This window comes from Hemiscyllium ocellatum, chromosome 5, assembly GCF_020745735.1.
Source record: "Hemiscyllium ocellatum isolate sHemOce1 chromosome 5, sHemOce1.pat.X.cur, whole genome shotgun sequence".
In the NCBI taxonomy this organism is placed as follows: domain Eukaryota; kingdom Metazoa; phylum Chordata; class Chondrichthyes; order Orectolobiformes; family Hemiscylliidae; genus Hemiscyllium; species Hemiscyllium ocellatum.
Genome location: NC_083405.1, coordinates 131391141 through 131417145, shown reverse-complemented (window position 1 = coordinate 131417145; position 26005 = coordinate 131391141). Strand labels below are relative to the sequence as shown.

At 45.2% G+C, this 26005-nt stretch overlaps 1 protein-coding gene across 1 annotated transcript in view; it reads left to right on the top strand.

Annotated features, from left to right (window-relative positions):
* dlec1 (DLEC1 cilia and flagella associated protein) overlaps positions 1 to 26005 on the top strand; it is a 177153-nt gene that overhangs the window by 14053 nt on the left and 137095 nt on the right. The window contains exons 5-7 of the mRNA XM_060825652.1: positions 4222 to 4390; positions 13465 to 13581; positions 25252 to 25442. Of these exons, the coding sequence (XP_060681635.1) occupies positions 4222 to 4390; positions 13465 to 13581; positions 25252 to 25442 (477 nt within the window). The remainder of the gene's footprint in view (positions 1 to 4221; positions 4391 to 13464; positions 13582 to 25251; positions 25443 to 26005) is intronic.

Sequence of the window (26005 nt, the reverse complement as noted above, 5' to 3'; positions counted from 1 at the left end):
CAGAGAGCAGTTAAAAGTCAATCCCATTGCTTTGGTTCTGGAGTCACATGTAGGCCAGACCAGATAAGGATGGTAGTTTCCTTCCCTAAAGGACATTAGTGAATCAGATGGGTTTTTCTGACAATTGACAACAGTTTCATGGTCATCATTGGACTTTTGATCCCAGATTTTCATCTCCCAGAACATTGATTAGGCCTCTGGATTAGTAGTCCAAGGACAGTAACTCTAGGTCATCACCTCCTCTCGGTTAAACTAAAGGTTTTGGTTACAGGTGATCCGTTCAGAACAGGAGGCCCAATAGGGTCAGTCAGTACCTGAAGGAATTAAATAGGCCAAAATTGTACACAGCAATTCTTGATCAGTAGAACATAGAACGTAGGTGCATTGAGATGTACGAGTAAAAAATGAGGTCTGCAGATGCTGGAGATCACAGCTGCAAATGTGTTGCTGGTCAAAGCACAGCAGGCCAGGCAGCATCTCAGGAATAGAGAATTCGACGTTTCGAGCATAAGCCCTTCATCAGGAATAAGAGAGAGAGAGCCAAGCAGGCTAAGATAAAAGGTAGGGAGGAGGGACTAGGGGGAGGGGCGATGGAGGTGGGATAGGTGGAAGGAGGTCAAGGTGAGGGTGATAGGCCGGAGTGGGGTGGGGGCGGAGAGGTCAGGAAGAGGATTGCAGGTTAGGAGGGTGGTGCTGAGTTGAGGGAACCGACTGAGACAAGGTGGGGGGAGGGGAAATGAGGAAGCTGGAGAAATCTGAATTCATACCTTGTGGTTGGAGGGTTCCCAGGCGGAAGATGAGGCGCTCCTCCTCCAGCCGTCGTGTAGTTGTGTTCTGCCGGTGGAGGAGTCCAAGGACCTGCATGTCCTCGGTGGAGTGGGAGGGAGAGTTAAAGTGTTGAGCCACGGGGTGATTGGGTTGGTTGGTTCGGGCGGCCCGGAGGTGTTCTCTGAAGCGTTCCGCAAGTAAGTGGCCTGTCTCACCAATATAGAGGAGGCCACATCGGGTGCAGCGGATGCAATAGATGATGTGTGTGGAGGTACAGGTGAACTTGTGGCGGATATGGAAGGATCCCTTGGGGCCTTGGAGGGAAGTGAGTGTGGAGGTGTGGGCGCAAGTTTTACATTTCCTGTGGTTGCAGGGGAAGGTGCCGGGGGTGGAGGTTGGGTTGGTGGGGGGTGTGGATCTGACGAGGGAGTCACGAAGGGAGTGGTCCTTGCGGAACGCTGATAGGGGAGGGGAGGGAAATATATCCTTGGTGGTGGGGTCCGTTTGGAGGTGGCGGAAATGGCGGCGGATGATACGTTGTATGCGGAGGTTGGTGGGGTGGTAGGTGAGAACCAGTGGGGTTCTGTCTTGGTGGCGGTTGGAGGAGCGGGGCTCAAGGGCGGAGGAGCGGGAAGTGGAGGAGATGCGGTGGAGGGCATCGTCGATCACGTCTGGGGGGAATCTGCGGTCCTTGAAGAAGGAGGCCATCTGGGCTGTGCGGTGTTGGAATTGGTCCTCCTGGGAGCAGATGCGGCGGAGACGAAGGAATTGGGAATATGGGATGGCGTTTTTACAGGGGCAGGGTGGGAGGAGGTGTAGTCCAGGTAGCTGTGGGAGTCAGTCGGTTTATAATAGATGTCTGTGTTGAGTCGGTCGCCCGAGATAGAAATGGAAAGGTCTAGGAAGGGGAGGGAGGAGTCTGAGACAGTCCAGGTGAATTTCAGGTCGGGATGGAAGGTGTTAGTAAAGTTGATGAACTGTTCAACCTCCTCGTGGGAGCACGAGGCAGCGCCGATACAGTTATCGATGTAGCGGAGGAAAAGGTGGGGGGTGGTGCCAGTGTAGTTGCGGAAGATGGACTGTTCCACATATCCTACGAAGAGGCAGGCATAGCTGGGGCCCATGCGGGTGCCCATGGCAACTCCTTTAGTTTGGGTTGGAAACAGACCCTACAGTCCATCTCGTCCATGCCGACCAAATACCCCAACCCAATCTAGTCCCACCTGTCAGCACCTGGCCCATATCCCTCCAAACCCTTCCTATTAGAATCGTAGAGTCATAGTGATGTACAGCATGGAAACAGACCCTGTGTGAAAAAGTTGTCCCTTAGGTCTCTTTTATATCTTTCCCCTCTCACCCTAAACCTATGCCCTCTAGTTCTGGACTCCCCTACCTCAGGGAAAAGACTTTGTCTATTTATCCCATCCATGCCGCTCATAATTTTGTAAACCTCTATAAGGTCACCCCTCAGCCTCCGACGCTCCAGGGAAAACAGCCCCAGCATGTTCAGCCTCTCCCTGTAGGTCAGATCCTCCAACCCTGGCAACATCATAGTAAATCTTTTCTGAACCCTTTCAAGTTTAACAACATCTTTTCGATAGGAAGGAGACCAGAATTGCACGCAAAATTTCAACAGTGGCCTAACCAATGCCCTGTACAGCGGCAACATGGCCTCCCAACCCCTGTACTTAATACTCTGACCAATAAAAGAAAGCATACCAAACATTTTCTTTATTATCCTACCTAACTGCGACTCCACTTTCAAGGAGCTATGAACTTGCACACCAGGTCTCTTTGTTCAGCAACACACCCGATGACCTTACCATTACATCCTGCTAAGACTTGCTTTCCCAAAATGCAGCACCTCACATTTATCTACATTAAACTCCATCTGCCACTCCCCGGCCCACTGGCCCATCTGATCAAGATCCCATTGTAATCTGAGGTAACCTTCTTCGCTGTCCACTACACCTCCAATTTTGGTGTCATCTGCAAACGTACTAACTATACCTCTTATGCTCATATCCAAACTGTTTATATAAACGATGAAAAGTAGTGGACCCAGCACCGATCCTTGTGGCACTCCACTGGTCACAGGCCTCCATTCTGAAAAACAACCATCCACCACCACCCTGCATATTCTATCTTTGAGCCAGTTTTGTATCCAAATGGCTAGTTTTCTGTGTATTCCATGAGATCTAACTTTGCTAACCAGTCTCTCATGGGGAACATTGCTGAGCGCCTTACTGAAGTCCATAAAGATCACGAAAAGTACAGCACCGAACAGGCCCTTTGGCCCACGATGTTGTGCGGAGGAAATGAAATAACCTAATCTACACACACTCAATTCACTGCTGTCCATGTGCATGTCCAGTAATCGCTTAAATGTCCCTAATGACTCTGCTTCCGTCACCACCGCTGGCAATACATTCCGTGCATTCACAACTCTGCATAAAGAACCTACCTCTGACGTCTCCTCTATACCTTTCTCCTAATATCTTAAGACTACGACCCCTCATGGCAGTCAATCCTGCCCTGGGGAAAAATCTGTGGCTATAGACTCTATCCATGCCTCTCATTACCTTGTACACCTCAAACAGGTCACCTCTCTTCCTCATTCTCTCCAGAGAGAAAAGTCTGAGCTTCATCAACCTCTCTTCGTAAGACAAACCCTTCAGTCCAGGCAGCATCCTGGTAAACCTCCTTTGCACCCTCTCTAATACCTTTCCTATAAAAGAGCGATCAGACTGGACACAATATTCCAAGTATGGTCTCACCAGGGACTTGTAGAGCTGCAACAAAAACTCACAGCTCTTAAACTCGATCCCCCTGTTCATGAAAACCATATGCTTTCTTAACAACCCTATTCACTTGGGTTGCAACTTTGAGGGATCTATGCACTTGAACACCAAGATTCTGCTGTTCGTCCACATTGCCAAGAATTCTGTCTTTTATCCTATATTCAGCATTCAAGTTCGTCCTTCCAAAATGCATCACTTCACATTTATCCAGGTTGAATTCCTCAGCCATTTCTCAGTCCAGGTCTGCATCCTGTCAATGTTGCGCTGCACCCTGCAATAGCCCTTGATACTGTCAACGGCACCTCCAACCTTTGTGTCATCAGCAAATTTACTAACCCAGCCCCCAAGCACTTCATCCAAGTCATTTCTAAAAATTACAAAAAGCAGAGCCCCAAGAACAGAGCACTGCAGGACACCACTCATCACTCACTTCCAGGCAGAATACTTTCCATCTGTAACCACCCTCTGCCTTCTGTCAACCAATTCTGAATCCAGATAGCCAAATCTCCCTGTATCCCATACCTCATGGCTTTATGAATGAGCCTCCCATGAGAACCTTATCAAATGTGCTGCTGAGGTACTAGAGACATCACTAACATGTAAAAATGTTTGTCTCATTGTAGACTGATTAACCTTAATGATCGCTAAATAGATTCTTGCAGAATATGACAAACGAATTGCAGAAGCTGACGCAGTGGAAAAACACATCATCCAGGCCCGAGCACGAGCCACAGCGGCAGAGGAGAAGGCTCTGAATAAAGAAAAGGAAAGTGGAATTGACTTTAAATCCCTGGATGATAAATCACTTGGATTGCCAACAGGTAAAACCTATTCGTTACATAATGTTATTGGTAGATGGGAAGACATCACGGTTAACAAATTAACAAAGACCTCCGTCTTGTTAACTTTCCTTCCCATCCTTGATAGATTAACTTCTGACCGAATCTGGTTCCACTGGATTTGCTCATCTTCTGGTGTTTCACCAGTGTCTGTTCTTGCAAGAAATGACTGGGAGCTGGGGGTAGGCATTAGAAAATAAATGGATTCTGGATCAGTGGTGCTGGAAGAGCACAGCAGTTCAGGCAGCATCCAAGGAGCAGCGAAATCGATGTTTCGGGCAAAAGCCCTTCATCAGGAATAAATACAGAGAGCCCGAAGCGTGGAGAGATAAGCTAGAGGAGGGTGGCGGTGGGGAGAAAGTAGCATAGAGTACAATAGGTGAGTGGGGGAAGGGATGAAGGTGATAGGTCAGGGAGGAGAGGGTGGAGTGGATAGGTGGAAAAGGAGATAGGCAGGTAGGACAAGTCCGGACAAGTCATGGGGACAGTGCTGAGCTGAAGGCTTCGAACTAGGGTGAGGTGGGGGAAGGGGAAATGAGGAAACTGTTGAAGTCCACGTTGATGCCCTGGGGTTGAGGTGTTCCGAAGCGGAAGATGAGGCAGTCTTCTTCCAGGCATCCGGTGGTGAGGGAACAGCGGTGAAGGAGGCCCAGGACCTCTATGTCCTCGGCAGAGTGGGAGGGGGAGTTGAAATGTTGGGCCACGGGGCGGTGTGGTTGATTGGTGCGGGTGTCCCGGAGATATTCCCTAAAGCGCTCTGCTAGGAGGCGCCCAGCCTCCCCAATGTAGAGGAGACCACATCGGGAGCAATGGATACAATATGTGATATTAGTGGATGTGCAGGTAAAACTTTGATGGATGTGGAATGCTCCTTTAGGGCCTTGGATAGATGTGAGGAAGGAGGTGTGGGCGCAGGTTTTACAGTTCCTGCGGTGGCAGGGGAAGGTGCCAGGATGGGAGGGTGAGTTGTGGGGGGGGGGGGGGCGTGGACCTGACCAGATAGTCACGGAGGGAACGGTCTTTGCGGAAGGCGGAAAGGGGTGGGGAGGGAAATATATCCCTGGTGCTGGGGTCTTTTTGGAGGTGGCGGAAACGTCGGCGGATGATTTGGTTTATGCAAAGGTTTGTAGGGTTGAAGGTGAGCACCAGGGGCTATCTGTCCTTGTTACGGTTGGAGGGGTGGGGTCTGAGGGCGGAGGTGTGGGATGTGGACGGGATGCATTGGAGGGCATCTTTAACCACATGGGAAGGGAAATTGCAGTCTCTAAAGAAGGAGGCCATCTGGCGTGTTCTGGGGTGGAACTGGTCCTCCTGGGAGTAGATACGGCGGAGGCGGAGGAGTTGGAAATACGGGGTGACATTTTTGCAAGAGGTAGGGTGGGAAGAAGTGTAATCCAGGTAGCTGTGGAAGTCGGTGGGTTTGTAAAAAATGTCAGTGTCAAGTCGGTCGTCATTAATGGAGATGGAGAGATCCAGGAAGGGGAGGGAGGTGTCAGAGATGGTCCAGGTAAATTTAAGGTCAGGGTGGAATGTGTTGGTGAAGTTGATGAATTCCTCAACCTCCTCGCGGGAGCACAAGGTGGCGCCAATGCAGTCATCAATGTAGTGGAGGAAGAGGTGGGGAGTGGTGCCGGTGTAATTACAGAAGATCAACTGTTCTACGTAGCCAACAAAGAGACAGGCATAGCCGGGGCCCATACGTGTGCTCATGGCTACCCCTTTGGTCTAGAGGAAGTGGGAGGATTCGAAGGAGAAATTATTAAGGGTGAGGACCAGTTTGGCCAAACGAATGAGAGTGTCGGTGGAAGGGTACTGTTGGGGACGTCTGGAGAGGCTTGGAGGCCGTGGTCATGGCGGATGGAGGTGTAGAGGGATTGGATATCCATGGCGAAGATGAGGCGTTGGGGGCTGGGGAAACGGAAGTCTTGGAGGAGGTGGAAGGCGTGGGTGGTGTCTCGAACGTATGTGGGGAGCTCTTGGACTAGGGCAGTGTCGAGGTAGGTAGAGATGAGTTCAGTGGGGCAGGAGCATGCTGAGACAATGGGTCGGCCAGGGTGGTCAGGCTTGTCAATCTTGGGAAAGAGGTAGAACCAGGCAGTGCGGGGTTCCCGGACTATGAGTTTGGAAGCTGTGGGTGGGAGATCCCCTGAGGTGATGAGGTTCTGTATGGTCTGGGAGATGATGGTTTGGTGATGGGGTGTGGGGTGATGGTCGAGGGGGAGGTAGGAAGAGGTATCCTCGAGTTGGCGTTTGGCTTCAGCAGTGTAGAGGTCAGTGCACCAGACTACCACTGCACCCCCTTTATCTGCTGGCTTGATGGTGAGGTTGGGATTGAAGCAGAGGGATTGGAGGGCTGTGCGTTGTGAGGGTGAGAGGTTGGAGTGGGGGAGGGGCGTAGACAGGTTGAGGCGGTTAATGTCCTGGCGGCAGTTGGAAATGAAGAGGTCGAGGGCGGGTAATAGGCCAGCGCGGGACGTCCAGGTGAATGCAGTGTGTTGGAGGTGGGCGAAGGGGACCTCGGAAGGTGGGCGGGAATCCTGATTGTGAAAGTAAGCTCGGAGGCGGCGGCGACGGAAGAATTGTTCAACGTCACGGCATGTATTAAATTCATTGATGCGTGGACGGAGGGGGATGGAGGTGAGTCCTTTGCTGAGGACTGATCATTCGTCCTCAGTGAGGGGGAGGTCTGGAGGGATGGTGAAAACTCGGCAGGGCTGGGAGCTGGGATCTGGTGTGGGTGTGGAGCTGGGAGTGGGAGCAGAGCCAGGAACCGGAGTGGGTGTGGTGGGGGAGGAATGGGGGTGGAGTCATGAGCAGGGGTAGTGTTCCCCTCGGGGTTCTGGGGGGGTGGGGATAGTGACAGTGGGGCCTGTGAGGGGCGTGTCAGCAGAATGCAGGTGAGTGGCGCTGGTGGGGTCGGAAGTGGTGGTGACCACGGCAGTAGGGGTGGCGGAAGTCACTGAGCGTGCGGCATCAGCGATGATGTGAGGGGCGGAAGTGGTTGTGGGAGTGGCCATGATGAGGACAGAAGTGACATCATCAATCAGCGTTGGGATGGCAGCTGCATCAGCTGCATGGCTAATGGCGTCTGAATAGTTTCCGAGGCCAGGGGAATCTTCTGGGATGTTTGAGGAGTGCTGGTTATGGAGGTGGGTAGATAAAAGTTTGTTGTACTTACAGTTTTTGATGTTGGAGATGGAATTGTAAAACTGTTTGTTGAGAGTATGAATTCTCCTGAGGATGTAGTATAGAGTGGGTCCTTTGCAATTCTGAGAGAGTGTGGCCCTCAGCTGAGGCAGGGATGACTGTAGAGAGGTTAGGTGCTGGCCCTCCGTTTTTTTCCTCTCCAGACCCCAGCACCAGGGATATATTTCCCTCCCCACCTCTTTCCACCTTCCGCAAAGACCGTTCCCTCCGTGACTACCTGGTCAGGTCCATGCCCCCCACAACCCATCCTCGAATCCTGGCACCTTCCCCTGCCACCGCAGGAACTGTAAAACCTGTGCCCACACCACCTCCCTCACCTCTATCCAAGGCCGTAAAGGAGCCTTCCACATCCATCAAAGTTTTACCTGCACATCCACTCATATCATTTATTGTACCCATTGCTCCCGATGTGGTCTCCTCTGCATTGGGGAGACTGGGCGCCTCCTCGCAGAGTGCTTTAGAGAACATCTCCGGGACACCCGCACCAATCAACCACACCGCCCCGTGGCCCAACATTTCAACTCCCCCTCCCACTCTGCCGAGGACATGGAGGTCCTGGGCCTCCTTCACCGCCACTCCCTCACCACCAGACGCCTGGAGGAAGAATGTCCCATCTTCTGCCTCGGAACACTTCAACCCCAGGGCATCAATGTGGACTTCAACAGTTTCCTCATTTCCCCTTCCCCCACCTCACCCTAGTTCCAAACCTCCAGCTCAGCAAGTCCCCATGACTTGTCCGGAGTTGTCCTACCTGCCTATTTCCTTTTCCACCTATCCACTTCACCCTCTCCTCCCTGACCTATCACCTTCATCCCTTCCCCCACTCACCTATTGTACTCTATGCTACTTTCTCCCCACCGCCACCCTCCTCTAGCTTATCTCTCCACGCTTCAGGCTCTCTGCCATTATCCCTGATGAACGGCTTTTGCCCGAAACGTTAATTTCGTTGCTCCTTGGATGCTGCTGAACTGCTGTGCTCTTCCAGCACCACTGATCCAGAATCTGGTTTCCAGCATCTGCAGTCATTGTTTTTACCTCATTAGAAAATAAATGGCAAGATGTTGGTATATCAAAATCTGATTTGGCCTTGATGACTTCAGGACTTAACCGGTGCATAGCTTGAAGCTAGTGGGTAAACCTCAAGGCATTTTTGATTTATATTCATTCACATGTTACAATATGGGTTAAACCCTCCTGCTTAATTTAAACCAGCAATACAAAAAAGACTTATCCCATGCAGTAATCTGTGAAAATCCAAGAGGCCAAGAACTATTTAAAGTAAAAATTAACAACTTTATTTCTTAAGTTAAAACAGAGAACAATTAACTATTTACAACTCCTTCCTCTAACCTATCTTTTATCTTCCCTTATATAATACTAGTCTGATAAACCCCCCCCCCCATTAAGATTTACCTAATATTCAAGTTTTTAAAACCAGCCAGCTGTTGAATCTTCTATTTGGATCTTCCTGTATCTTCTTTTCTTCTTCTTTGGGATTATGATTCACTGGTCATGGATTGATAAAAGTACCTTTAAGAGAGCTATTTTTCATGCTAATTATACATGCTGGTGGCGTGGCAGTTCTTCTGTCAACTGTTCAATTTTACTCAGTCTTGTACCCTCAAAGCATCAGATTATGTCATTGGCCTGTAAGATTGTCAATATACTCAATTCAAACTTGATTGGAATTTGTTTTTTTGGGGGATATAATTTAAATTGATTGGCCTAATTCAAATCTGTTTTTGTCATCAGGCAACCAGCTGCACTAACTGCTGTACCACATGCTACATTGTATCTTGTTGAGAACATTTGGTGCTGTCAGGTAGTTCTGCTAGCTTTTAACTCTCTTAAAGGTACAGTACACCACATCTTCATAACACATGGAATGAGGGCGTCACTGGCTAGGCCAGCATTTATTGCCCATCCTAATTGCCCAGAGGATAGTTAAGAATCTCCCACATTGAATCTGGCATCATATGTACGCCAGACCAAGTAAGGGTGGCAGCTTCTTTCTCTGAAGGACATCAGTGAACCACTTGGCTTTTTCTGACAATTGACAATGACTTCATGGTCATCATTAGACTTTTAATTCCAGACTTTTATTGAATTCAAAATGCACCATTTGCCATACTGGGATTCAAATCCAGGTCCCAGAATATTATCTGGATCCCTGGATTATTGTCAGCAACAGTACCAAGAAGCCTTTGCCTCCCCATTATATGTAGGTAAGTTCTACAAATATTTAAAATGAAAAAGATTGGCTAAGGTAAACATTGGTCCCTCAGAGGATGAAAGGGGGAATTTAATCGTGGGAAAAGAGGAAATGGCTGCAGCTTTAAGCATGTACTTTGTGTCAGTCTTACATTTGAAGACACAAATAACATGCCAATAATTGATGACAAGGAGGATGTAGCAGGTGAGGACCTAGAAACTATTATTATCACTAAAGAGGTAGTGTTAGGAAAGCTATGGGGCTAAAATTAGCCAAATCTCCTGTCCCTGATGAAATGCATCCCAAGTTACTAAAAGAGATGATAGGAGAGATAGCAGATGCGCTAGTGGTAGTTCTCCAAAATTTGATGGACTCTGGGGCGTTTGCAGCAGATTGAAAAACTGCAAATGTGATGCCACTGTTGAAAAAAAGAGATAGACAAAAGGCAGGTATCCATAAGCCTGTTAGCTTGATTTACGTAGTGTGGAAAATGCTTGAATCTATAATCAAAGAAGAAACTGCAAGACATCTGGATAGAAATTGTCCCAGCATGGGTTCATGAAAGGAAGATCATGTTTAACAAATTTACTGGAATTCTTTGAGGACATTGTGAGTGCAGTGGACAACAGGGAACCAATGGATGTGGTGTATGTGGATTTCCAGAAGGCATTCCACAAAGTACCACATAAAAGGCTACTGCATGACATTATGGGTAGTGAATTAGTATGAGTAGAAGAGGGTTAACTAATAGAAAGCAAAGAGTGAGGATAAATTGGTGTTTTCCTGGTTGGTGATTAATGGCTAGTGGAGTGACTCAGGGATCCGTGTTGGGATTGTAATTGTTTACAATTTACACAGAATTGGGGAACAAGTGTAATGTGTCAACTACTGGATGATACTAAAATGGGTGGTAGAGTTAAGTGTGCAGGGAACACAAAGTCTTCAGAGGAATACAGATAGGTGAAGTGAATGTGCAAGGGTTTGGCAGATGGAGTACAATGTTGGTAAATGTGAGGTCATCTATTTTGGTAGGAATAACAGCAAAATGAACTGTTTATTAAATGGTGAAAAATTGTAGCATGATGCTGTGCAGAGGGACCTGGATGTCCTTGTGCATGAATCACAAAAAAGTTGGTTTGCAGGTGCAGCAGGAAATTAAGAAGGAAAATGGACTATTGTCCTTTATTGTCAGAGGGATGGAGTTTAGAAATAAGGAGGTTATGTTGCAGCTGTATATGGTGCTAGTTAGGCCACACACTTGAGAAAGGATGGACTGGCATTGGAGGGTGTGCAGAGGAGGTTCACTAGGTTGACTCTGGAATTGAGAAGGCTGCCTTATGTGGAAAGATTGTGTAAACTGGGACTGCATTTGTTTGAATTTAAAAGAATGACAGGGGATCTTTCAGAAATGTAATAAATTATGAAGGGAATAGATAAGATAGAAGCAGGAAGCATTTTCCACTGGCAGGTGAAACTAGAACAAGGGGGTATAGTCTCAAAATAAGGGAGTGCAGATTTAGGACTGAATTGAGGAGGAACTTCTTCTAAAAGGGTTGTGAATCTGTGGAATTCCCTGCCCAATGAAGCAGTTCAGGCTGCCTCATTGAATGTTTTTAAGGCAAATATCGATCTTTGAACAGTAAAGGGAAATAAGGTTTATGGTGGTTGGGCAGGAAGGTGGAGCTGAGTCCCACCCATCATCATATTGAATGGTGGAGCAGGCTCGATGGGCCAGGCAGCGTACTCATGCTCTTATGTTCTAGTTGCTGGTTATCATGTATGAAGAGCTAACTGATGGAAGATTTAACCAGGCATTCTGGCCTTAACAGCCAGTGCGCAGGATGTTTGGAACATGTCTGGTTCAACAAGCGGATTGGCAGGGCTGTGAAAATGATAGGCTGGAAAGCCTTTTAAACACTAAACTGTGACAGCTGATTCTTTGCCTCACTCCCAGAAATAAATAATAATGAAAGTTAAGATATCACCTGGTATTCTATTATGCTTTAATAATTTGTCAATATTTTAAGAAAATTAAGCTCTTCTCTGTATAATTGAGATTTTAAAAAATCCATTCATGGGGAGTGAACTTCACTGACCAGGCCAGTATATTTTGCCAGTTGGGCAGTTAACAGTCAAGGGGTCTGGAGTCACATGTAGACCAGACCAGAGGATGGCTATTTCCTTCGCTAAAGGATGTTAGTGAACCAGATGGGTTTTTCCAACAATCAATAATGGATTTATGTCATCGTTGGACACTTAATTCCAGATTTTAAAAAAAATTGAATTCAAATTCTACCATTTGCTGTGGTAGGATTCAAACTAGAACATTATCTGGTCACTAGATTAACAGTCCAGTGATAATACCACTGGGCCATTACCTCCTACTGTTGCAACCTGGCTGCATTCCTGTTGTTTCAGGTGCTAGCTGAAGTTGCAGATATCCCATGTGTAATCAATATAAGCCTGTGGCAATATCTAGCAAATTCCACTAGTTTACCAGTGTATGAATGAGAGAGTTTGGCACTATTCACAGTGCTTTCTTTCAGAGAACTCAATAAACTGAGACCCCATCTGCAGACATTAAAGATTCCTTTGGATTGTCCGAAGAAGATCTCAAGGTCGCGATAGAAATGTTACATCAAAGAGGTGTTTCCAACACTGATCGTGTCTTTTGTTTACAATGATTAAAAATGAACTCGGCTTACTGAAATGCTGCCAAGAACAGTCCTGGGCATTGATGGGAGCCCAGGCACAGTCTCCAAATGACTGACTGCCCGCCCTCTCTCTGTCCCCACACTTTCCCTGGAGTTCTACACAGGGTGTACCCTTAACCCCCCTTCCCCAGATAATCTCTCCAACATTGTCCTGTACAGGGCAAAGGTGGAATTTATCAAAACGTTGCAGTAATTATTTTGAGACTCATCCCTCCAAAGGCAGCAACAGTCTTGCTGTTGGTGTCCTGTTCTGGCTGCCTCCCTCCCCCCGTCCCAGTGGAGGGGGGAAGCAGTCAGGGGAGCAGGGGCTCGACCGTGGTGTACTGCTGCCTACTGTCCTGAATGGTGAGCACACTTAGCAAGTGCTCGCTGTCTCAATTCAATTGAACTGGTTGGGCGGGGTGGGGGAGAGACGTTTCAGCAATGCTGCAGGTCCCTTACGCACAAGTGTGTGTTTGCCCAGAAACCAGCCCTGAGACAGACAGAGAGGAAGGCAGGCAAAGTGAGGAAAAAGGAAACTTCAGAAAACCCTGAGCCTCAGAGGAGAGGCATTGAGTAATCAAGGTTCCTCTGTATTTGGAAGAACATATGGAGGGCTGTCCCTGAACTCCTGGCCAATATTTCTTCCTTAACCAATGTCATTAAAATTAATCATCACATTGCTGATTGTGGGATTTTGCTGTACACAATTTGAGGTGTTGTGTTTTCTACGTTATAATACTTCAAATGTCCTTCAAACTGTAATTCTTTAGGAAAGCCTTTACGTTGCATTAGGTTCTCTCTGAGATTGAGTTCCAGGTGTTGATTGGGATTCAGAAAACATATGCTAGTGGCAAGTGAGGGTGATATAGCATGGACAGCCATAATTAAATCAGACCACAATCTACAATAACATTAATATTTTATCTATCTGTCCCTTACAGTGAAGTCCACATTCAGGGACTGCATAGACAGTGAGCTGCTTAAGACACATAACTTGATCGTTCCAGAGGATTATATCACTGAGAAGCGAACGAGTAGCAAAGCACCGATACCTGCAGGTAACATCTGAGGACTTGCAACAGCTAATTTGATTCCTAAATGCAATATAGTGAGAAAGAGCAAGCCAGTAACTATTCACTTAACATTAGCAGGAGGAAAGATAATAGAAACCTGTACAAAAACACAGCAAAAATGTATCCAAGAATGGAAAACAAAGAGTGGTTATTACAGATTTTTTAGGAGAAGATTATGTTTGAACGATGTTAGATTTTCAAAGTTAACATAAAGGTTATGCACTGCACATAATATGTTGGGAATTTAACATTGGTTTGATACTCATGACTCATGTGGCGTAAGACAAACAAACTGATAAAATAGATTGATTTATTGTTGTCACATATCCCAACTCACAATGAAACATATTGTTTTGTGTGCTATACAGGCAAATCATAACATACAATGTGCATCAGGGTAGCAGGACAGGATGCAAGCATAAGAGGTACAGTTAGTAAGTTTGCAGATGACACCAAAATTGGAGGTGTAGTGGACAGCAAAGAGGGCTACCTCAGATTACAACAGGATCTGGACCAGATGGGCCAATGGGCTGAGAAGTGGCAGATGGAGTTTAATTCAGATAAATGCAAGGTGCTGCATTTTGGGAAAGCAAATCTTAGCAGGACTTATACATTTAATGGTAAAGTCCTAGGGAGTGTTGCTGAACAAAGAGATCTTGGAGAGCAGGTTCATAACTACTTGAAAGTGGAGTCGCAGGTAAATAGGACAATAAAGAAGGCGCTTGGTATGCTTTCCTTTATTGGTCAGAGTACTGAGTACAATGAGTTGGGAGGTCATGTTTCGGATGTACAGGACATTGCTTAGGCCACTGTTGGAATATTGCGTGCAATTCTGGTCTCCTTCCTATTGGAAAGATGTTGTGAAACTTGAAGGGTTCAGAAAAGATTTACAATGATGTTGCCAGGGTTGGAGGATTCGAGCTATAGGGAGAGGCTGAACAGGCTGGGGCTGTTTTCCCTGGAGCGTCAGAGGCTGTCAGGTGACCTTATAGAGGTTTACAAAATTATGAGGGGCATGGATAGGGTAAATAGGCAAAATCGTTTTCGTGGGGTCAGGGAGTCCAGAACTAGAGGGTTTAGGGTGAGAGGGGAAAGATATAAAAGAGACCTATGGGGCAGGTTTTTCATGCAGAGGGTGATACGTGTATCGAATGAGCGGCCAGAGGAAGTGGTGGAGGCTCGTATATTGCAACATTTAAGAGGCATTTGGATGGGTATGTGAATAGGAAGGGTTTGGAGGGTTATGGGCTGGATGCTAGCAGGTGGGACTAGATTGGGTTGGGATATCTGGTCGGCATGGACTGGTTGGACAGAAGGGTCTGTTTCCGTGCTGTACATCTCTATGACTCTATGACTCTAAACTGCATCTGCTACCCCTTGGCCCACTGGCTCATCTGATCAAGAACCGGTTGTACTCTGAGGTAATCTTTTTCGCTGTACGCTACATCACAATGTCATCTGCATTGGTTAGGCCACTGTTGGAATATTGCGTGCAATTCTGCTCTCCTTATCGGAAATATGTTGTGAAACTTGAAAGGGTTCAGAAAAGATTTACTATGATGTTGCCAGGGTTGGAGGATCTGACCTACAAGGAGAGGCTGAACAGGCTGGGGCTGTTTTCCCTGGAGCGTCGGAGGCTGAGGGGTGACCTTATAGAGGTTTACAAAATTATGAGCGGCATGTATAGGGTAAACAGGCAAAGTCTTTTCCCTGAGGTAGGGGAGTCCAGAACTAGAGGGCATAGGTTTAGGGTGAGAGGGGAAAGATATAAAAGAGACCTCAGGGGCAACTTTCTCACCCAGAGGGTGGTACGTGTATGGAATGAGCTGCCAGAGGAAGTGGTGGAGGCTGGTACAATTGCAACATTTAAGAGGCATTTGGATGGGTATATGAATAGGAAGGGTTTGGAGGGATATGGGCCGGGTGCTAGCAAGTGGGACTAGATTGGGTTGGAATATCTGGTCGGCATGGACGGGTTGGACCGAAGGGTCTGTTTCCATGCTGCGCATTTCTATGACGCTATGACTGAACTCTAGCATGAACATTTCCCCTCAACCACCACCCTCTGTCTTCTTTCAGCTAGCCAATTTCTGATCCAAACTGCTACATCACCTTCAATCCTGAAACCTGTATTTTGTGCAATAGCCTACCATGTGGAACCTTATCAAACACCTTACTGAAGTCCATATGCGCCACATCAACCTCTTTATGTTCAGCCATGTGTTTGTCAACCTCAATCCCATCGAATCTAGCAGCCTGTATCTCCCTGTTCTCACTAACATTGCCCTTTCCAATGTGAACACTGATGAAAAGTATTCATTAAGTGCTTCCCCTATGTCCTCAGATTCCACACACAACTTTCCACTACTATCTTTGATTGGCCCTAATCTTATTTCTAGTCATTCTTTTCTTCCTGATATACCTATAGAAGGCCGGAGAGTTTTCTTTGATCCTATCTAAAGTATAGAAAGACATTAGTAGATTTCTCGAATTGACATGGAACTGGAAAATGCATCTCAATATAGATATTTGCAAGTTAATACATTTTAATAGGAAATACAATGACTCCACATGTTCCTTGAAAAGTAGCACTGGAGTTTCATCCTGGAGTCAGAAATTGCTAAGGAGGCTATTTCTTGATGGTGTGATCCTATCCTTGCCCAGCAGTTCTAACCCACCCTTCTCAGGACTGGGTGGTGGGGTCAGGCCTGAACCCAGGTGTTATTATGGGAGGTGGTGAGGTCACTGGGTAGTAGTCCAGGATTTTAGACTAATGTTCTGATGACTTGAGATCAAATCCCACCATGGCATTGAATTTGATGAAAGTCAGGGATAAAAATAGTTGTCAAGTTGCCATAGATGTCAGGCCTCTGGCACTGAGCTTGGCACTGTGGCTAAAGGAAGGGGGGAGAATAGAAGAGCACTAGTCGTAGGAGACTCAATAGTTAGACGGATTGACAAGAGATTTAGTGGTCAGGAACACTCCTGGAAGGTATGTTGCTTCCCGGTGCCAGGGTCCGGGATGTCGCCGATTGGGTTTACAAGATTCTGAAGGGGGAGGGTGATCCGCCAGAAATCGTGGTACATATTGACACCAATGACGATAGCCCGTGGTACTATCGACGACACCTCCAACCTTTGTGTCCTCAACAAATTTACTAACCCATCCCTCAACCTCCTCATCCAAGTCTTTATAAAAACATACAAAGAGCAGAGGCACCAGAACAGAGCCCCGCGGCACGCCACTCACCACTGACCTCCAGGCAGAATACTTTCCATCTACAAATACTCTCTGCCTTCTGTCAGCTAACCAATTCTGAATCCAAATAGTCAAATCTCCCTGTATCCCATATCTCCTGACTTTATGAATGATGAAGGGCTTATGCTCGAAACGTCGAATTCTCTATTCCTGAGATGCTGCCTAACCTGCTGTGCTTTGACCAGCAACACATTTGCAGCTGCGTTTATGAATGAGCCTACCAAGGGGAACCTTATCAAATGCCTTGCTGAAGTCCATATACACCACATCCACAGGGCCAGGAAAATGGCATCCGCTGTGGACATGTTATGTCAGTAGGCAAATTGCAAGGGTCGAGGCAGGCTGGGAGACTGGAGTTGATGTCGGCCATGACCAGCCTCTTGAAGCACTTCATGATGATGGAGGTCAGACCCACTGGGCGGTAGTCATTGAAGCACATTGCATGTGCTTTCTTGGGTATTGGGATGTTGGTGGTCTTCTTGAAGCAGATATGACAGCTATAGTTTTCCCAATGTACCCTTTTCTGAGGATTTCTTAGGAATTTGTATTTCTGCAACAATTTAACTTTCATGAGCACCCATTTAACTTCCAGCACTTTGGTATTACCAATCTTAATTCAATGGAAATGTGTTATTTTCTTTACATCACTTTTTCAGCCATTATCTATTGTTTTAGCATCCTTCTGTTTGCTTCATAAAACTAGTACTTCTTCCATCCACAGATCTTCTATCCCTCCAATTTCCTTGAGAATTCCCACATGCCCATCACTCCAATGTTACGGTATGAGATATCATAGATATCTACCTGGGATGCTGTTTTTCAGCTCTTTGGCACCTGCAGCTTATCTATATCAGTTTTTAAGGTTTACTGGAATGGTATTTCTCAATTTTTCCATTATAAGATTTCTATCACATGCTCAATTATTTCTCTACCATCAGTGATCAAAATCCACTGATCCCACAGCGTTTTTTTCTTAGTTGCGCAAATTCCACAAAATCTGATTAGGTTTCTTTCTTGTGATGCTAAATATTAATTGATTAACTTCATGAATAAGCTGATAAGCATTGAACTATTTTTAAAACAGTTTAGTAGTCGGCAGATTGTTCTATTAGCAATCTGGCTGAGTCAATTCACATCTTTCCCTGTCAAAACTCTGCATCATTAAGATCTATTGTTTGCTTAAATTCAGTTGAAATATATTTCAATTCCGTCCTTTTTAAATTTAAGCACTAACTGTGGATTTCTGGCTACATCAAACCTCACATTGGAATCGGAGTTATCCTTCAAGATAGTACATTTTTTTAACGTCTTTCTCTGGCCATGTCATGTGTCTGATTTTATTTGTCTTTGGAGGTCAGGATGCTTAAATTGCACTTCCCTGTCCTTTCAGCTCTTTTGTGTAACTGATTTCCAGAACCCTTAGGTCCTGCATACAGACTCAGGGTTGGGTTTTTACACCTCCATTTGTGTCAGATTTGAGAAGTTGTAACAAAGAAAGAAAGGCAAGCAGAACCCCATTCTAGAAGTGTGTGTGTGTGTGTGTGTGTGTGTGTGTAAGCTTTTACAACATAGAACACAGAAAAGTAGAGCACAGAACAGGCCCTTTGGTCCACAATGTTGTGCCGAGGATTAATGCTAACCTAAAATAAAATAGCCTAACCTACACACCCCTCAATTCGCTGCTGTCCATGTGCATGTCCAGCAGTCACTTGAATGTCCCTAATGACTCTGCTTCCACCAATAGCACTGGCAATGCATTCCATGTGTTCACAACTCTTTGCGTAAAGAACCAACCTCTGATGTTTCCTCTATACCTTCCTCCTAACACCTTAAAACCATGACCCCTCATGGCAGTCAATCCTGCTCTGGAGAAAAGTCTCTGGCTATCGACTCTATCCATGTGTCTCATTATCTTGTATAACTATGATAGGGTGACCAGAACTGGACACAATATTCCAAGTGTGGTCTCACCAGGGTTTTGTACAGCTGCAGAAAAACCTCGCAGCTCTTGAACTTGATCCCCCTGTTGATGAAAGCCTAAACACGGTATGCGCTTTCTTAGCAACCCTATCCACGTGGGTGGCAATTTTGCAGAATCTATGCAGTTGAAGACCAAGATCCCGCTGCCAAGAATCCTGTCTTTAATCCTATATTCAGCATTCAAGTTCGACCTTCCAAAATGCATCACTTCGCTTTTATCCAGGTTGAACTCCATCTGCCATTTCTCAGCCCAACTCTGCCCACAGACCCACAGACGACAATCAGCGAAGATAGACAACTGCACCTCCTCCACAATAACATTCAACACTGGGACCTGTTGAGAATGCGTTCTCAGACCCCGACTATACTCCCTGTACACCCACTGCTGTATTGCAAAATTCAGAATGAATGCCATCTACAAGTTTGCTGACAACACCACAATAGTAGGACAGATATCAAATGATGATGAGTCAGAATACAGAAAGGAGATAGAGGACTTAGTGTCATGGTGCAACGAGAACAACCTCCCTCTCATGTTGGCAAAACAATAGGACTGATCATTGACTTCAGGAAGAAAAGAGGAGAACACTTTTCCATCTCTATCAACTGAGAGGTGATTGAGAGGGTTGAGACCGTCAGGTCCCAAGAAGTGACAATAACTAACAAACTGTCCTTGATTTCCCATGTATATGCGATGGTCAAGAAGGCACAACAATGCCCCTTCTTCCTCAGGTGACTCAGGAAATTGTCATGTCCGCAAGAATCCTCACTAACTTTTATTGATGCACCATAGAAAACACACTGTCCAAGTGCGTAATGGCATGGTTTGGCAACTGCTCTGTCTAGGACCATAAGAAACTACTGAAGGTTGTGTACACAGCACAGACCATCATGGAAGCCAATGTGCCATCCATGGACTTCACTTACATGTCTTATTGCTGCAGAAAGGCTACCAACATCATCAAAGACCCACCCCATCCTGATAATACTCTCCTACAAATGCTACCATCAGGCAGAAGATACAGAAGCTTGAATGTATGCTTCTTCTATGCCATTATTAGATTGATGAATGGATTCTCTAACTTCAAATAATGTTGATCTTGCCTGGCCTATGTCCTGTGTGGTTAACCTGTGTGCCTTACTCTGTCCAAGCTTTTCATTCACCCGTTGCTCTGTACGTCCTTGCTTACCATGATATGCCTGTACTGCTTGGAAACAAAGCTTTTCACTGTACTTAGGTACACATTATAACAAATCCAATCAAGAGAATATATTTACTTAGAATGAACTAAAAAATGAGCAATGTTTCAGGGCAATCAAAAAATTTTTTTTCCTATCAGAAGGATGTTGTAAAACTTGAAAGGGTTCAGAAAAGATTTACAAGGATGTTGCTAGGGCTGGAGGATTTGAGCTATAGGGAGAGGTTGAATTGGCTAGGGCTATTTTTCCCGAAGTGTCAGAGGATGACCTTATAGAGGTTTATAAAATCATGAACATGGACAGGGTAAATAGACAAGGTCTTTTCCCTGTGGTGGGGGTTTCCAGAACTAGAGGGCATAGGTTTAGAGTGAGAGGGGAAAGATATAAAAGAGACCGAATCAGGGGCAACGTTTTCACTCAGAGGGTGGTACGTGTATGGAATGAGCTGCCAGAGGAAGTGGTGGAGGCGAGTGCAATTGTAACATTTAAGAGGCAGCTGGATGGATAAACGAATAGGAAGGATTTGGAGGGATATGGGCCGGGTGCTTGCAAGTGGGACTAGATTGGGTTGGGATATCTGGTCGGCATGGATGGGTTGGACCGAAGGGTCTGTTTCCGTGCTGTACATCATGACTGTATGACTCTATATGAACTATTGACAAAGAGAATTGGATAAGTCTATTTGGTTCTGATTTATTTTCCTCAAAACATAAAAAATTCCTGAATCTTCAAATTGATGGGCTAAACTAATAAATCAACAAGGGGCGAGGTCACACTGGATTAGGTACTAGGTAATAAACCTGGCCAGCAGTTAGGTTTGGAGGGAGGTGAGCACTTTGGTGACAGTGACCACAATTCGTTTATGTTTACTTTAGTGATGAAAGAGATAGGTATATAATGCAAGGCAAGAATTATTACTGGGGTAAAGGCAATTATGATGCGATTAGGGAAGATTTAGGATGTATAGTGGTATGAAGATGTGGTTGCAGTCTACCTTTAAAAGAGTTAAAAGCTAACAGAACTGCCTGACAGCACCAAGTGTTCTCAATAAGGTAACAATGTGACACTTGGTCAAAAGCTAGGGTAGCTGGTTGCCTAGAGACAGAAAGAGATTCAAATTAGGCCAATCAGTTTAAATTATACCTCGAAATATACTAAATTCTAATCAAGTTTGGATTTAGTATATTGACAATTTTAAAAGCCAGTGACACAATCCGATAGTTTAGGAGTATAAGACAGGGGAAAATTGAACAGTTGGGTGGAGAACTGCCACGCCACCAGCATATAGAGTTGCCCAAAAAATAGCTCTCTTAAAGGTACCTTCATCGATCCGTGACCGGTGAAGCATAGTCCCTAAGAAGAAAAGAAGACACAGGAAGATCCAAATAGAAGACCCAACAGCTGGCTGGTTTTGAAAACTTGAAGTCTTGGTAAATCTTAATCAGGAGTTTAATTGGATTTGTACTATATAAGGGAAGATAAAAGATAGGTTAGAGGAAGGAGTTGTAAATAGCTGTTACTTAATGATTCCCTGTTATACTTTAAGAAATGAAGTTGTTAATTTTTGAGTTTTCACAGATTACTGCATGGGATAAATCTTTTCTGGATTGCTGGTTTAAATTAAGCAGGAGAGTTTACCCCGTGTTGTAACAGTTTGGGGGTTCATCCAGGATTCGAACTGGAAACTGCAGGAAATGAGCACAATTGAAATGTGGAGCTTATTCAGAGAACAGCTACTACATGTCCTTGAGAAGTATATACCTGTCAGGCAGGGAGGAAGCGGTTGAGCGAACGAGCCGTGGTTTACTAAACAAGTTGAATCTCTTATCAAGAAGAAGGCTTATATTAGGATGAGACATGAAAGTTCAGTTAGGCCACTTGAGATTTATGGTGAGTGAGGAAAGACCAGAAAGGAAAGCTAAGAAGAGCCAGGAGGGGACATGAGAAGTAGTTGTCAGGTAGGGCTAAATGAATAGTTTTCCTCTATATTCACACTGGAAAAAGACAATGTGGTTGAGGAGAATACTGAGATACAGGCTACTAGACTAGACGGGATTGACGTTTGCAAAGAGGAGGTGTTAACAATTCTGGAAAGTGTGGAAATAGATAAGTCCCCTGGGCCAGATGGGATTTATCCTAAAATTCTCTGGGAGGCTAGGAAGGAGATTTCACAGCATTTGGCTTTGATCTTAATGTCGTCATTATCTACAGGAATAGTGCCAGAAGACTGGAGGATAGCAAATGTTGTCCCCTTGTTCAAGAAAGGGAGTAGAGACAACCCTAGTAATTGTAGACCAGTGAGCCTTACTTTGGGTGTGGGTAAAGTGTTGGAAAAGGTTATAGGAGATAGGATTTTTATTCATCTAAAGAGGAATAAGTTGATTAGGGATAGTCAACATGGTTTTGCGAAGGGTAGGTCGTACGTCACAAACCTTATTAACGGCATACGGTGTGTTAGCTTTTATTGGTAGAGGGATTGAGTTTCGGAGCCACGAGGTCATTGCTCTAGCTGTACAAAACTCTGGTGTGGCCGCACTTGGAATATTGCATACAGTTTTGGTCACCACATTATGTGGAGGGTTTCGAAAGGGTTCAGAGGAGATTTGCTAGGATGTTGCCTGGTATGGAGGGAAGGTCTTATAAGGAAAGGCTGAGGGACTTGAGGCTGTTTTTGTTAAGAAGGTTGAGAGGTGACTTAATTGAGAAGGTGACCAAACAGGTGGATGAGGGTAAAATGGTGTGAATGGATTTCTGTAAAGCGTTTGATAAAGTTCCCCATGGTGAGCTATTGCACAAAATACAGAGGCATGGGATTGAGGGTTTGGATTTAGCAGTTTAGATCAGAAGTTGGCTAGTTCAAAGAAGACAGAGGTGGTTGATGGGAAATGTTCATCCTGGAGTTCAGTTACGAGTGGTGTACTGCAAGGATCTGTTTTGGGCCACTGCTGTTTGTCATTTTTATAAATGACCTAGATGAGGGCATAGAAGGATGAGTTAGTAAATTTGCAGATGACACTGAAGTCAATGGAGTTGTGGATAGTGTGGAAGGGTGTTGCAGGTTACAGAGGAACATAGATAAGCTGCAGAGTGGGCTGAGAGGTGGCAAATGAAGTTTAATGCGGACAAGTGTGAGGTGAGTCACTTTGGAAGGAGCAACAGCAAAAGAGTACTGGGCTAATGGTAAGAATTCTTGGTAGTGTGGATGAGCAGAGAGTTCTCGGTGTCCATGTAAATTGATCCCTGAAAGTTGCCACCCAGGTTGATAGGGTTGTTAAGAAGGCATACGGTGTGTTAGCTTTTATTGGTAGAGGGATTGAGTTTCGGAGCCACGAGGTCATTGCTCTAGCTGTACAAAACTCTGGTGTGGCCGCACTTGGAATATTGCATACAGTTTTGGTCACCACATTACGTGGAGGGTTTCGAAAGGGTTCAGAGGAGATTTGCTAGGATGTTGCCTGGTATGGAGGGAAGGTCTTATAAGGAAAGGCTGAGGGACTTGAGGCTGTTTTTGTTAAGAAGGTTGAGAGGTGACTTAATTGAGACATACAAGATAATCAGAGGAGTTAAGGTGGGCAGTGAGAGCCTTTTTCCTCGGATGGTGATGGCTAGCATGAGGGTGTATAGCTTTAAATTGAGGAGTAATAGAAATAGGACAGATGTCAGAGGTAGTTTCTTTACTCAGAGAGTAGTAGGGGCGTGGAACGCACTGCCTGCAACAGTAGTAGACTCGCAAACTTCAAGGGCATTTAAATAGTCATTGGATAAACATATGGATGAAAATGGAATAGTATAGGACAGTTGGGCTTCAGATTGGTTCCACAGTTCGGCTCAACATCGAGGACCAAAGGGTCCATACTGCGCTGTAATATTCGATGTTCCATGTTTTATGTCTGAGGAGAACATGCCCAGCTTCTCCATACTATGCTTGTCATTAAAATGCCACACCCCTGGAACCATTATATTAAATCTCCCACTGCACCTTCTGAAAGGTTTTAACATTCTTCTTAACGTGTTTTGACCAGAATGTGATTTAATATTCTATTTGTGGCATCCAGGTTTTGTTAAAGGTTTAATATAACTTCTCTGCTTTTTTATTCAGTACCTCTGTCAGAATTCTTGTCACCTTTTGAAGAAGTATGCGCACAGACCCTAGCTCCCTCTCTCTCTGTAACTATTTAGGAATATTCAATAGAGTGTTATGCAAATTTTATATATTTCCTTTTGAACAGAGCAACCTCCAGCAATGGAGTACTCCCTCAGTACTGTTTAGAAATACCAATCTAGATTTGTTATGCTCTAAAGTATGCAGGGGGAATTGAACCCACCACCTTCTAGTTCATTGGCAAACATACTACCAACTGAGCTACAGCTGTCATCGTATTGACGGGGACTGTGATTATTATATGGCTCACAGACACCAGAAGCAAATTAATATGAATTAAAATTCTTGGCAGTGTGGAGGAACAGAGGGACCTGAGTTTGCAAGTACTTAGATTCCTCAAAGTTGCTACCCATGTGGATAGGGTTGTTAAGAAAGCATATAGTGTTTTGGTTTTCATTAACAGGGGGGTAGAGTTTAAGAGCTGTGAGGTTTTGCTGCAGCTCTACAAGTCCCTGGTGAGGCCACACTTGAAATATTGTGTCCAGTTCTGGTCGCCCTACTAAAGGAAAGATACAGAGGCTTTGGAGAGGGTGCAAAGAAGGTTTACCAGGATGCTGCCTGGACTGGAGGGCTTTCCTTATGAAGAAAGGTTGAATAAGCTCGGACTTTTCTCTCTGGAGAGAAGGAGGAAGAGAGGAGACCTGATCGAGATATACAAGGTAATGAGAGGCATGGATAGTCAGTAGCCAGGCACTTTTCTCCAGAGCAGGATTGACTGGTACGAGAAGTCATAGTTTGAAGGTATTAGGAGGAAGGTATAGAGGAGGCGTCAGAGGTAGGTTCTTTACACAGAGAGTTGTGAATGCATGGAATGCGTTGCCAGCGGTGGTGGTGGAAGCAGAGTCCCTGGGGACATTTAAGCGACTGCTGGACATGCACATGGATAGCAGTGAGGAGAGGGGTGTGTAGGTTAAGATACTATATTTTACATTAGGATTAAATCTCGGCACAACATCGTGGGCCAAAAGGCCTGTCTGTGCTGTACTTTTCTATGTTCTATGTTCTGAATTTATAGTTAGTGAGGACTATGTTTTTTTTTATTTTTCTTGTTCAGCAAAACCTCAGACCTATGTTCCAAAACTGACAAAAACTTTCAAGAAACGGATTTCGAAAAGCCCAGTAGATGATGGATACACCGACATGAGCCAACTTAAGGGTCCTTGTGGATTATTAGAGTGCAAATCATCTTTAACTTTGCTGTCATCCTCTGAGGAGTCAATTGATCCAAAAGTATCCAAGTCCCAGGTAGGTCTTCCAGCCCAAATACCTGGATGTCATTAGATATTGAAGTGCTCTGCTTAGGATTTGTGTTTGAAAAATAGTATTGCATTCTATTGATATTCATTCAGCTTGGGCTGTAAGAATGTGGGTTATCTGTTATAAGTCTGACAGGGTTAATTGGTAAAGTCAATAAATCACTGATAAAGATAGAATCCTAGAATGGTCACAGCACTGAAATAGGCCTTTTAATATTTGGTCATGGTGGATGTTACTGGCTAGGCCGGTATTTACTTTCCTGAATCTGAATGGCCTTAGATGGGAATTAAGAGTCAACCACATTTCTGTGGGTCTGGAGTCACATGTAGATGGTAGATGGTAGATTTCCTTCCCTATCGGACACTGATGAACCAGATAGAGTTTTGAGTCAATTGACAATGCTTTGGTAGGCATTAGGCTGCCTTTTTATTTTGAATTTGTACTGAATTCAGATGCTACCTTATTGGGATTCAAACCCATATACATTAGCCTAGGGTCTGAATTGCTAGTCCAATGACTTTACCATTATCTCTTCCCACAAATCAGTTCAT